At 36.3% G+C, this 14,106-nt stretch overlaps 1 protein-coding gene across 5 annotated transcripts in view; it reads left to right on the top strand.

Annotated features, from left to right (window-relative positions):
* The window catches only part of LOC139691945 (probable 3',5'-cyclic phosphodiesterase pde-5), a 177,562-nt gene that overhangs the window by 137,309 nt on the left and 26,147 nt on the right, over window positions 1–14,106 (top strand). For all 5 annotated transcript variants that reach the window (XM_071589903.1, XM_071589902.1, XM_071589901.1 and 2 more), the window contains 3 exons: window positions 2,470–2,631; window positions 9,519–9,556; window positions 12,316–12,620. In XM_071589903.1, the coding sequence (XP_071446004.1) occupies window positions 2,470–2,631; window positions 9,519–9,556; window positions 12,316–12,620 (505 nt within the window). The remainder of the gene's footprint in view (window positions 1–2,469; window positions 2,632–9,518; window positions 9,557–12,315; window positions 12,621–14,106) is intronic.

The raw sequence follows: 14,106 nt of genomic DNA, 5'->3' as shown, positions 1-14,106 counted from the left end.
TAATACATAATGCTAAAATGTATGAATACTAACTCCCAACTCAGCTTATAATTTTCAGAAGCATTTCATTGATGAAAGAGTGCTTGCATAAATGGCTTATAGATTTATTGATAAGGTCTCCATAGGATGTTATTTACTGAAAGAAACTCGTGCAAGGTATATTTAGAACGTTTTGGCAATTTTGAAAAATGTATTTCCGAAAATGTTTAATAATTTTCAAAAACGTATTTCCAAAGACAAGTGACTTTTCAAATTTTTTCATGGGTTTATTCTTTTTACCTCAAATTCAGCTCAATATCAATTTTACCTCAAATTCAGCTCTTACTGAATGTTCTGTTTTACTCACGAAGCTTGTAATCAAGGTGGCATTTTGGACCAGCATTTTAATATTCTTCAACCGATTTCACATGTAATTAAATTTCATGAGAGTGCAGCAATGAAGTTTAAAAAAATGCATCCCTACTTTTCCATTTATGGGAGCCACTAAGCCAATAATATTACTCCCCTCCTCCTCCTGTACAGGAATACCGATTATCCAAAACTAGTTCATTTTTATAGTAGCCTAGTCCTAGTCAATTAAATTTAATTTTCGTATTCCTAGGGCTCTATTCATATTAGATACCCATCTTCAGGAAATATGCGATCGAAAATGTATTTCCAAAAATAAGTCCAAAGGGTTTATTGAATTTCCCATGCAAAAATTAGGCTCCAATTTCGCTCTCAATCGGCACGCAGGGTCTAAAAGAATCAATCACTATGCCCCAAAATCGTTTGTCCGAAATATTTTATGAGGATCTCATATGTGCCAAAATGCACTCCAAATATTCTCTATTCCTGTACAAAGTGGTATGAGAAAGTAATTAGGTCGTACAGTAGAATATACTTCATTTCAGTGTTTTCTTCTTAGAATATTGTGATCTCGTACTTAATTTTTAAATTAATGCACACAGTATAATAACCCACAAATAGCTGTAAAATTCACTCGTAAATAAAAATTGATAGTCTTTGTAATAAGCTTGGTTAAATACTAACTAACCTGAAATAATTATGATTTTTAAGAGTTCTGGTGAGCAAGTCAGCCAAGTTCTTGACCACTTTGCCCCCCAAAGACTAAATGAACATGTGGATCAAGTTTTTGAAGTTGCTGCGGGAAAACTTGGTAAATGCAATGCCTTACAAATGCAACTATATTTTATCTCCATATCAACATTAGCAATATGAAGTTATAGCCAAAATTTCAGCCACTTTCTTTATTCAGTCAGAAAATTTTTAGTGACTCTTTAAAGCCCAAATATTTACCTAATTTTTCCGTAAAATCTTTTTAAAAAAACCTTTGCCCAGTCGTTTTTACTAGTTCTTTAAAAATCTTTTGATCTTGATCCTCTCTCTCATAATAACTTTTTATGATTGGAGTATTTCAGCCAACTGTAATTAAGTTTGACTTGGTACAAGCATTTAAACGGGTGGGTGAGTTTTTAATGTGACAGTTAAAAATCGACGTTGATGAAAAAAATTAATTCACAAAACTGCATAGTTTTGTGAATTAATAGTTGAAATATTTCTTGTCCGTTATTACCCGTCCTGCCACGTCAACCGTCATTTTGATTCTAGAGTGAGAATTTCCGTCTGGCACCGCGGGATTCTCCCCCGACATCTAGTGGTTCGAAAGAGTCAGGGCATAGCTACAGGGCGTTAAGAAAGCCCCTCGACGTGATGCGTTCAAGCACACCAGAAAGAATCGTTTCTCTTATCGTTAGTTTGGGCATAAATCGGCGCACTGACCGTAAATTCTCCTCGGCACATCTCATGGGAGAATTAAACGCTGCGACTCTTGTTTATCCCTTATGGCGAGTTTCACTCATTACGGGTTGCGATTTCATGAATATTCTTTCAATCGCAAGGCCGGACACCATCTAATGTGAAGTCTTGTGTACTCTCAAAAAAGGTAAATGTATCTGATCTGTGAAACACCCCTCCAATTCCTATTGTCTAGCAAGGAGCACTGGGAAATATTTTTTCCTAGACTATTAAATAATTCCATAAATATCTAACTTCCATAGATATATAATGCATATCCAGCTAAATATTTCTTATGAAATCATTCCTTACACGCAAAATTTTGTTAATCCCTTTATGGACTAAGCCAGGTTTCCTGCCCGGCTTATTGGGAATTACTATAAATTGGGAAACTACTATATATGGCGACTTTTTTCAATTACTTTGATATTATTCCATAGAATGAACCCAATCAAGAATTTTTTTAAATTCATTTGAGAAATGAAAGAGTTAAAAAAAATCGTGGCGCTGGTCATTTTCACCTTAGATATGGATGTTCGGTTTATCTTCTGTCATAAGACACATCAGTCGTCAAGACGAGTCTCGGCGATTGATTTCTCGGGAATGTGTGTATGTACTCTTCCTCGGATGGCACGTAACACGTTTCTTCGTCTTCCCCCAATTTCTCGACAGAGCCGAGCGCGGAGGCCGTGACGGCATTCCTGCGCTCCCACCCCGAATTCCTCGAGAAGTACTTGATGGAGGAGGTTGAGCTGGATACACTGGAGAGATGGATGATCCGAAGAACGCAGAGGGCGAAGGCAAGGGGCGGCGGGGCGGATTCGACTGCCACCGGTAAGTGGAGGATATATCTCAATATGTGTTTGTGTGAGTACGTCAGTGTATGCTTATGTGTGTGTTCATACGTATTGGTAATAGTGTGCGTTTATGAGTTTCATGCATATTTTTCTATAAAATAAAGAACTTCGGGTGAGTGAATGAGATATATGGAGAGATCTGAATATTTTACAATTGAAAAGAGATATATTAGATACTTCATATTATAGAGAGAGCGAAATTTTGTAAGAATTAATTTGAAAAAAACTAGTACGTACTTACTCGTATTAATCCATATTAACCTTTGACGTAGCTCCCCAGAATTTAGTTAGAAATAATGAATTCGAAGGTACAAATGAGGAAATATTGTCATTTTCATTTTATCAAAAACAGCGTACCAATTGAATCGATTGGCAGTAAAACTGATGAGAGTGAACTACGGAGTTGCGTAGCAAAACTTTGGCTTTATTAGAAAAATAGCGTGGAAAGTAAAAAAGTGGTATCATATCGCGTTGGTTAGACCTCACCTTGAAATCACGTAGTGATTGTTTTCATCAGCAGCCTTAGCATAAGGGTCTAATTTTCGAATGAAAACTAATTCTGAGAATCGTTATCTGTCCGAAAAAAATACATCATTAAGAAGCTGAAATCTTCACGCACTCATTAGAAATCCTATATGAAGATAATTAGGAGCACGAAAATCATATGCACGACTAAATATTTTATGTAAATTACCAGAATCTAACGCTGATTCAGAAGGAATAATTCTAACCCCATGATTAAATCTATTATTTATGAGACCAAAACAAACTTAAGGGGATTTGTCTTCAGCAAACCGATATGAAGAATTCTTTGCCCTCAAAAAATGGTGATCAGATGGGCGGAAAGGCCATGGGCCTGCAGCAAATCAAACCGTTCGAAATCAAAACGATAAGAAATGATGATAATCGTAAATTAACCTAATCAATTCTTTAGTTACGTAATAATCCGTGCATGGGAAGGCCCAGAAGAACCCGGCCTGACCAAGAGATGGCGGTAGTTGTTTAAAAAGTTTCAGTGTATTAAAAGGTACGCAATCTATTAAGCATATGATTCAAATTTGAAGACGCTACGTTGTTTAGTACTGGTTTAACAGCCATCAATAGTGATCAGTGAATTTGTGAAAATGGAGAAAATTGGTCATCGCTATGTGATACTATACTTTTATTTGAAAGGCCTCAGTCCAACCAATATAAAAGCTGAACTGGATTCTACTCCGGGAGAGTCTGCTCCTTCGTTTACAGAAGTAAATTTTCAAAAAGTGCGGTACAGTGGATATTAACTGAAAATTTAGACATGAGAAAGCTGTTTGCAAGATGGGTGCCGCGTTCGCTCACACTCGAGCAAAACCAGTGTCATTAAGATGTTTCAATTGAGTGTTAGCAAAGGTTAACGGCAACAAAGCAGAATTTTTGCGCCGTTTCATTACCATGGATGAAACATGGGTTCATTACTTCACACCCGAGACCTAAGAACAATCAAAATAGTGGATTCAAAAGGGAGAACCGTCTCCAAAGAATGCAAAAACCGTTTCATCTGCAGGTAAGGTATTGGCGTCGATTTTTTGGGATACACGAGTGATAATTTTCATTGACTATCTTTAAAAAGGAAACACTATCAACGGCGAGTATTATGCCAACTTATTGCAACATTTGAGCGAATAAATCAAGCAAAACCGGCCGCATTTGGCTAAGAAGAATGTGTTGTTTCATCAAGATAATGATCAGCTCACAAATCCGTTTTTGCAATGGCCAAAATTTAATGAACTAATGTTTGAATTGCTACCTCATGCACCCTATTCGCCAGATTTAGCCCCCCGGATTTTTTACTGTTCGCAAACTTGAAAAAATGGCTCGGTGGTCAAATATTTTCCAACCGTGAAGAAGTGATGTAGGCAGTTAATGGCTATTTTCAGGAGCAAGACAGTTCTTATTGTAAAAAGGGTATCGAACTTATTGAACATCGCTGGGAAAAGTATATAGAGCTGAAAAGAGATTATGTTAAAAAATATAAACATTTTTTTCCAAAATTGTGTTTTTTTTTGAGTCGGGCACTTCTGGGATTTCCCTCTTACTAAGCAAAATGAGACCAATTGGTAATTAGAACATCGTGGCTGGCGACCTTTTCTCGATGCCCTAGGAGCGGTAAATAGGTGAATGCCTTTAGAACTGGGCAAGTAGGTATAAACATTTCATGGAAATGAATGGCGTAAAGGAAGGAATAAATAATGCATACCAGCTTTCAAACGTTCGTTTCATCTTTACGTACCACAAGGGTGTCATTCATGCCGTTTCGTACACTTCAAGAGCATTCTTAAAGAACTCTTTAAGAATGAGCGCGATAATTTTGCTCACAGTGTATTCAATTGTATAGTCTGTGAAATTTATGTGCTTATGAGGTTTTGAATCTAAAATATTTACCCAGCTTCAGTACTTACCTTAGGTATCCGTGCTACCCTTATCTACCAAGGCTGACTTACGAGCTGATTCCTGGTTTATGATTTTGAATCTTTATTAGTGAATATTCTCGAAAATTCACCGGTGCGCACGATACTAGTATTTACTGAACTGTAATTAATTAAATTTTGTGCATATAGAATCTAAGCTTGTCGTTTTCAATCCATTGTATGCTTCCTAGAATATGGATGAAGAAATCGCCTAGCAAAGAGATTTCTGAGATAATATTTTCCACGAAAATGACTGGAAGCTCACTCACGCTGTGCAGAGATGAGCGTTGATAGGAGAGGGAATGTAGCGGCGTTACGTGCCCTGATTCAGACCCGAGAAACACAGAATTGAACGCATTCGCTTCGTTTCCACGAATTGTTCCCGGCTCAATTTAGATGACTAATGAGCGGCATAGAGATGAACGGTGGTCGACCGCATCCTCACTGGGATGGAAATAAATGAAGCCGAAGAGACACTTACCCTCTATTGTACCATCGCATGGGGATCATCGACTCGACTGAACAAAAAATATTTAATCTTGAAACATAGAGGGGATGGATGAAAGTCAGCCGCTCCGATTAATTCAGGACATCTGCGTATTGAGACGTATGTACAAACCGTTCTTACATTCAGGGCTAATTTTTGTAAAATGGGTCATTTATACATGAGCGTTTTAATCTGATGAACAGATTCTAAGAGGAAGCGAGGTTATATTTTTCCGATGTAAAATCCTCAATGCAGATTTCCTACACTGCCGATTTGTTCCTGACTAATCCTGCAGTGTGTTTTACATTTATGTTTGTCACGTGTCATTTTTCATCCAACATTAAGGGGTAACCGGAGCCCAGGTTCACGTACAGTTAAGGATCGTAAAAGGTAAATATGGAAAACTTTTGCATCTCAAAAAAGTGAACGTCCCAGATTTTTAGAGATTCTTCAGTGGTTGACAGATAATTATTTATTATAATATCAGTAAATAACATTTATAGATTATTTTTATGCATGCTTAAACTGTGTATATGGGTAAGATTGAACTATGCGCTGTAATTCGGATCTGGTGGTATCAGTATGCGTAAATGGGTTCATATGTTCATTGCTATTCCTTGCCATGGATTCATTTCTGGTAAAAAAACTCAATTAACAAACCTTTTTAATCAACTCGATGGCATAATTTCGTAATAATTTCATCGTGCAATCATCGTTCTCTGATTTCACTTCTCAGATATCTGATTTGAATAATCTCTAATTTAACATGACGTTAAACCTGTAAAATAGTTAACCTTGAACGAAATTTAACTTGAAACTCGAGGTGTTAAAGATTTAGCGACGATATAAAAGTTTCTGTACCTTAAATTTATCAATAATTTTTCGAAGAGTTTGGATTTAAATGTATATATATGCTCATGTTATCACGAATGTGAGATTGAATGCGTCGAATGAGAAACTCTCTCGACTTGCAACTAAGGGAAGACATTGTTGGGTAGAAGGGTCAGCCTAGGTGAGGATTCTTGAAGTTTATCGACTTTCGGTGTAACTCATGTGCTGCCATTGTAAGAAGAGTAACCTTCAAACTTTCACGCTCTACAGGCTGCCCCATCATAGTTTCCGCACATTACTCGATGAAACTTTAGTGGGCGCAAGCATGATATTAATTAATCAGTGCTGCATAAATTTTAAGATAATTTGGTGTCATAAATTATATTCTTTGTACACTCTTTATACTCTGAACATAGTTTATTATTTTCTCTTGTCTACATGTAATATTTTAGCTTTGATTTATTCATCATTTATTTATCATTTACTTATTTACGGTTCTCAAAAAGATACCATTATTATTAAGTATTGGAGAATATCTTTTGTCATCAAAAGATTCAATTATTATTATATCATAAGAGAATGTCTTTTGACATCTATACATAGAGTAATTTCCTTCTTATTTGTTTTAGTCATGTTTTTTATCTTTGCTTTATCTACAATTAGCTTGTAAAATATGTATTTAAACTTTCTGCCACTGATCTTTTTGAGGAGTCATGGCAACAATTATTGCATGCATAAAAATGCTTTTTAGGCCCTTTTTTAAGCGTATTGGGTGTTTAAATAAAACAACGTAGCAATTTCAAAGGGTGAAAATTATTCGCCTCGACCAAGAAATTGAATTTTACACTTTGAACTTTATGAATTGTAATACACATATGTGGATGACTCCGTTAAAAGTTACCGTCACGGAACCTTCCGCATTTCTTTTAATCTGTTCAAACAAAAGCATATACGTTTTGTTCATTCATATGAGAAGAGTAATGCAAAAAAGAGTAGCTTCGTTTACAGCATTTTCGTACGAAAATACCGTTTACCAACATTTTAAACGCATATTGTATTACCCTTAAATTTGGAAATGTGCCACCCCCTATCTCCGTTGACAACATCGACAAATCCTGGTAATGGTATCCGCTCGCTCATTCTGCGTGGAACGGAAATTGATGTTTGCCCCTTAACGTTATTAAGGAAGCAACCCGCTCTCCTCTAGCGTGTGACAGGAAAGCAAGCTCTCGGAAAACGCTTATTAGCCTCAGGGTGTGCGTGGGGAGATACTGTTATGGCAATAAAAAAGTGAGAATCTGAAACGACGCGCTCCCAAGAGTGTTACTTGATGTGCATTACATTTATTAGGTAGCTACGCACATCGGTAACATAATTACTTGACCTGGAATGTCTATAATTACGTCCCATCTGATACTACACTCAAATGCACCCAAGAGACCAGCAGGATTATGCACCGCTTTAGACGTTAAATATTAAAAGATTAACAATGTCAACGCGACACTGTTGATTTTTTTGGAAAAAAAGTTAAAATTCTCACGTAGTTTATATCGGGCATTATCTGTGTCAGTGCAAAGTAATCTTGTTAAAGTTCGTAGTTTAATAAAAGCTGTTGATTGATTTTATTTACTTGTTAATCATCAGCGCATATCCCAGCCCAGAACCCATACATCAATCCAGATATACCAACCCATTCCTCATAAGTTAGTCCTTATGTCGCCTTATCGGTAATTACTATGTTAATATTTTGTACACTTCACTAAACAAGAAAGTTAATGACATAAATAGCATTTCGAAGAAAAGTCTTAGGTAAGCCGGAAGGAAGGGGGAAAGGCATTGGTTTTTTGGCTGGAATAGAGGCGACAAATGTATCGAGTCAAAAAGGAAATAGCGCTGGGATAATTGCATTTATTTGCGCTGAAGCACTTTGGTAGTGCACAGCGGTATGCCTTAGTTTTTATTAACCGTTATAAATTTTCATTTAATCAGAATCAGAGACTACTTATGATAATTAAGGGTTAAGAAGTTTTAATTAACATCCATTGGTTTGTCAAAACCCTATGATTGTAATTCAGCAGTTAAAAAGATTTCAAATATCCATTATAATGCCGAGGGAGTCAAAGATTTGGAGTTTTAAATTGATAGCTCCCGACCAACCAAGAAAAAATAATGCGGAATGATACCATTCTATTATAATGCTTGAGGCCATTATTACGACACCCAAGCCTATATTCGGCAAATCTGTCAACGATTAATATGAATGTGGGATGTGAAATATCGATTTCACTGCTAAAATTCTTCAAAAATCTGTCTTCTTTCGCGTGTTATATTAAAAAGTAATTGTTCATTACATTTCATCTCGTATGACGTTCACTTTATTACCCTCAACAGTAAAGTTGGCAATGATTTCTAAAAATAAACCAAACAGTTAAGACAAACAATACTAATCTCATGGGATTTATGATTTCATGAACTATTTATTATTTATTTACTATATCTATTATTTATTCACTATTTATTTATTAGAGAATTCGTGTTTTTTGGTTTGACAGTTAACTATAAAAGTTTCGTCATTTTTTGAAGCAAAGGGATTATTTTAGCTAATAGTTTCAGGATAACTTAATTGTTTATAAATTTCTCTAATAAGTGTGAGGATTACATAACCCGGTGGCGGCGGGGTAACGTCCTCCCCTAACAGCCCAGAGGTCGCGAGTTTGATTCCCGCCTGGGTGGATTTTCCTCCATCTAGGGCTTGGCTGCATGTCATTGACTTCAATTTAATTTCTCTAATGTAAGGGTTAGGTGGAAAAAGGGACTATAAGCCTCAACCTCGCCCAATTAAGTCGATAAATAAATAGCATATCCGACATTAAGTCAAAGGCGATGAATTTACATTCAGTCAAGAGTGTTTGAGTGTTATCTTACAACCATAATTTTTTTTAAATACCTAAATTTCATATTAGTTGTCCTTCTGTTTTTCTTAATTGTCTCTGATGATATGACAGTTGTTACACACAATCTATTTAAAAAATGTGAATTGATGATTGCCATTCAAACTCCTATTTTTGAGCTTAAAAAATAATGTGGCATCTCTTTTTTCAGGTAAAATCGGAAGGAAGACTAGCTTATCCCGTTGGAAGGTGAGTGTTATTATTTAAAAAAATATAACTCCCAAATATATTCAGTGAAAACAAATCTTTCTGATACAGAATATCGCAGATAATTTCATGCTACTCAATAAATTTTGAAGCATCTGTACGTTGGCGTACCGAAATATTTAAATTACTAGTCAATAACATTCTCCTATTTTAAAGTAAATATTTCACTATAAAGAAATAGTGTTCTCGGTTCGGCCTCGGTTCGACAATTTCATTTCTTTTCTAGCATAGATATTTAAAAAATATACCTATTAATAATACCAAAAGATTACTATCATATCTTACAAGTCCTTGCCTCTTTTTTTTGTCTCCCGTGAGATAAGGTGCACTGCCTTTAAAGGCTTTCCCAGCACCTGACAATACTGCATGCTTCTGAGTCAAACCTGAAATTGTCATTTTCCTAAATTGAAATAATAGTAAAAACGTACAAGTTAATCAGATTCTTTGATATAAATATGTTTAAATGCTTCCATGTTCGAGGTGGGTATTCTGAAACTTCTGTTTGCGTGTATCTTTAAATCTTGATTCTTAACCCATCTTCGGTAGCCATCGTTATAACTGGGACGTTTTTGTTCCATGAAGCAGAAAACAATTCATTTTCATTTTACTATTAGCAAATACTATATGCACTCCCATAAAAAATATTGATATTATTTCATTTCAATTCAGCTGTCGTCATTTATGCGTACAACATATTACACCTAGTCGCTAAAATATGAAATGCAATGATAACAGATATGCCATTTTTTAAGTAAAAGTGTGGCACTAATTAAAAGTGTCTCTCGTTATTGAAAAATAAGAATACTAACCGAATTAAAACAAATTAAAACTTTCACAATTGCAAAAGTTTCAAGCATCACATGTTTAGTTTTCGTTGAAATACTATAAGGTAAATAATAATTAAATGATAATACAGTTTAATGAATTATCTTATATAGATACCTATATTTTTCATTTCTCCGATAACCTCATAAATCTCCGTAAATATACGCTCTATAATTTAGATATCGTAGCGTATTTAATGATATCCTTCATAAATATCTTATTATACATGTAAAATAATGAGCGGAAGACTAAAAAGCTACCGTCATACTACAAGATGGCAGTTACATATCTAAATACGTAGAAATTAATTGATTATCGGTTAAGAAAAAGGAGTTTAAAATAGTCGAAAGCCAATCAATGTTATCCAATGGTACCAAAATAATTGTGCGCGCCAAGGAGATGCGCACTTTTCTATTAAGAGACAATATTTTTAGCTAACGATTTCACAGCACCGTTTCCCCGAGTTATTTGAAGAGATGAGTATACAGTGACTTAATCGCGTGTGTGCTTTTAAGGAATTAGAAGATGTGCCCTAAATTCTTCGCTGGTGTATTCGCAATAGCTTAACCGTCTTTCGGGATCATAAATTTGCTGAATCACACTTGTGCAGTTGTGCGTTAAAAACGGCAATATTGAAATCCAGAAGGTAATTTTCAAAGATTGCATGCAAATGCGTATATTACTGATTTAATAGCTAGTTTTAATTTTTATTCATGAAGATTTACTTCTCGCAGAGCATGACGTAGTATACGAGAATCATACTAAAATCTTTTATAGAAAAAAACCGGTATAACTACGTAATAACAAGGCACTGACATAAATTATTCTTCTTTATTTAAACCTCCTCCATTATTTTTTAAATTTCGTAAGTCTAATGCTTCTCTCGTCATGTTTCTCATAGAAATTTTTTTTCTTGACGCATTTTATTTGGAAATTTTACAACAACTATGTTAATAAATCTTTAAAAATAGTAGACACATGCAAGATTGCCGATTTCTGTTTACTTTACCTATTCATATTCATTAAATTCATTCATGGAATATAACTTTTTATCGTCAGTACTAAAGAAATGTTGACAAATTGTAACAAATCAATTAGTACGCAGATAGTATGTGTTAAATATATACAGTTTAAACATAACAGGAGCTTTTCATGAAAGTTTTGATCATAATATAGAGTGATTATAAACTGACTACCGAATTTTTCATGAGTTTCTCATGAAATGCAGTGCAGGTCTCAATAAAGTTGTCACCAAACAGCACTGATCCGTCATTTTGATATAAGGGATCAACCGGTTTGTATTATAGTTTACTTCTCAGAGACCTATGTAGTCGTAATCAAGAGATATCTTATTTCTTTTAATTTCTCAAGCAGATGTTATTTGCAAAAAAATTAAATTTAAAAGGTATTTTGCTAACAAAATTAATTTGATTAATAGAAGAAAGTTCGAGTAGATTACGAAATAAGTAAAACCTATGCATGTACGGCTATATGTATGTGTGCATATAAATATAATCACCTGTGAGTAATTTATGGGAAATAGTTCATTTCCGACTTTAATAGGGGCACGCCAATCAATATACAACTAAATTATTCCCTAGTTAATTTTTCCCCGCCAACCCTCAACGCAAAAACGGAAATGATGCCCTTCCCTTTTTCGTTCCATTATCTTAACACGCGTATATGGAGTCATTTCCGTGATGAACGTGAAACGTTGTCAATGGCCTTTCAATCAACAGTCACTGACTCGCGCTGGACAGAGAACACGCTCACTTGAAAGGATGTTCCCACCAACATCCCCTAGCCCATCCCTTTTCTTTCCTTAAACAAAATGCCTCTGGCTCCTTTAGTGTTCCGAGTAAGGGTTGAACCTATTCCCATTAAAACGGTCCTCCAACCATTTCATCTCCTCGCAGTTCTGCGTGCACGCGGACAAGCGGCAGATGCTCCAGGAGCTGACGCAGTCCCTCCACCAGGAGAGGCCGAACAAGGCCCACGTCCTGTGGGAGCTTGCTTCGTGCATCTCGTCTGCCGTCGGAGCGGACGGTTTCCGACTGCACATGCCGGAGCGGCCCGAGCCCGTGTCGCCTCCCCTGGCGCCTCCCACCGTGGAGATGATCCCACCGGTCAAGGCCTTGCCCCCGGGCCAGAAGGACTTCCTCTCGGGGGACACTTGCGGCGAGGGAGGGGACGATCTCATCAGCAGTGAAGATGTGGTCAGGTGGGAACCGTATACTCGTACATTTGGAATGGCCCTTTCTCCCATCCCTCCTCAGTGGCGTCGGGCATTTTATGTCCAGAAGGGCCCAACCATTCAGTATACAATTAAAATACGGTCCGGTTCCCTTCTTCCGACTTCCATTTTCAGAAAATAAGAGTTTTTTGGACTGTTTTACTGTATTATAAGTTATAGTTATTTGATATATAGTTAGTAGCAAGTACTAAAAAATCTAGGAAAGCTTAGAGTAAAATATCCTAGAGAAAAAGAGTAGAACACGAGGGATGTGTGTGTATGTAAGTCAGCATAAATCGAGTGCCTTCTGTTCTTATACTCATATACTCCAAGAAAAGAATAATACCTTTGATCAATAGATTCAAACACCTGGTTTAATCCATAATTGCTGAAGCTCTAAAGTCATTCAATTGAGTGTTTGGAATATGAAGGTGATTGAAATACTCGGAGCTGTACGGGCACAATTCTATTTCTGTCGGAATTCGTTAATTTTCTATTAATAGATAAATAGAAAATGATAGAGGGTGGCAATGAGGTAAGGCATATCTGTTTATGTTGAACAATTGGCAATTGAAATCCAGTGTTCCTGCACTCCTCCGAAATATACTTGGTAATATAATCCGGGGGTAATATAATTCATAAATAATAAAAAACCCCCCTTGGCGGAAATCGAACCCCGCCTCACTGGAGCCGAAGGTTGACGCCGTATTTTGGGTCAAAATATATTTTACGTGCCTCCTAGTGTACAAAAGAATCAAAAAGAAAGTGAAAACCTATTATTCTAAAAAGGCTCAAGTCCTGCAGAAGTATTCGACCTGACATGAGAGGTATGGCTGGAAATGATAAGATTTTTCAGAGTTTCACATGCTGCCTCTTTTCCTGGAAGTTGACTTTTCAGCAGTCAAACTCATCCCTGACTTTCACATCCTTTCATTGATTGAAATAAGCGCCTTTCCTTGTGGCCGTATTGAAAGCTTTTTAACAGCCAATTCTCAGTCATTCCGTAGCATTTTGTGAGAATTCCATGCGATGTATCCGTTCACATTTCCAAATTTTCCTCCCCGCAGATGTTTACGGCCAGTGGGGCTAATGCCAGCTAAGTCAACTAAACATTTATTTCCGTGAACGATTCCTCCTTCCTTTGAAAGGAACTGCTCTCAATTATATGCTTTTGGATTTCCTTCCTTCCGATGGCCCTGAAAGTTAGCTATTTTTAAATTCATTCGTGTCCATGAAGTTAAACAGTGTTCACTTCCTTTCCTTGTGAATCCATTCGTCACATGTTACGGATCGTAGTGTAAGAATATGATGGATTTGCCTTTAATATAGTTTAATGTTATATTTAAAATTAACCTACCATAGAAAATTAGCTGAGGGGCGTTAGCCTTGGCTACTGACCTCCTTTGGCAAGCTTAGATTGTCACTTGAATTCTTGTCTCCTTGCCTGCGTTTGAGCCGATGGCGCAATGGATGA

Source organism: Hetaerina americana, unplaced genomic scaffold (genome assembly GCF_022747635.1).
Source record: "Hetaerina americana unplaced genomic scaffold, ioHetAmer1.1.p SCAF_4, whole genome shotgun sequence".
Lineage (NCBI taxonomy): Eukaryota > Metazoa > Arthropoda > Insecta > Odonata > Calopterygidae > Hetaerina > Hetaerina americana.
The sequence above is the reverse complement of the archived record's forward strand: the minus strand, read 5'-3'. Positions and strand labels throughout refer to the sequence as shown.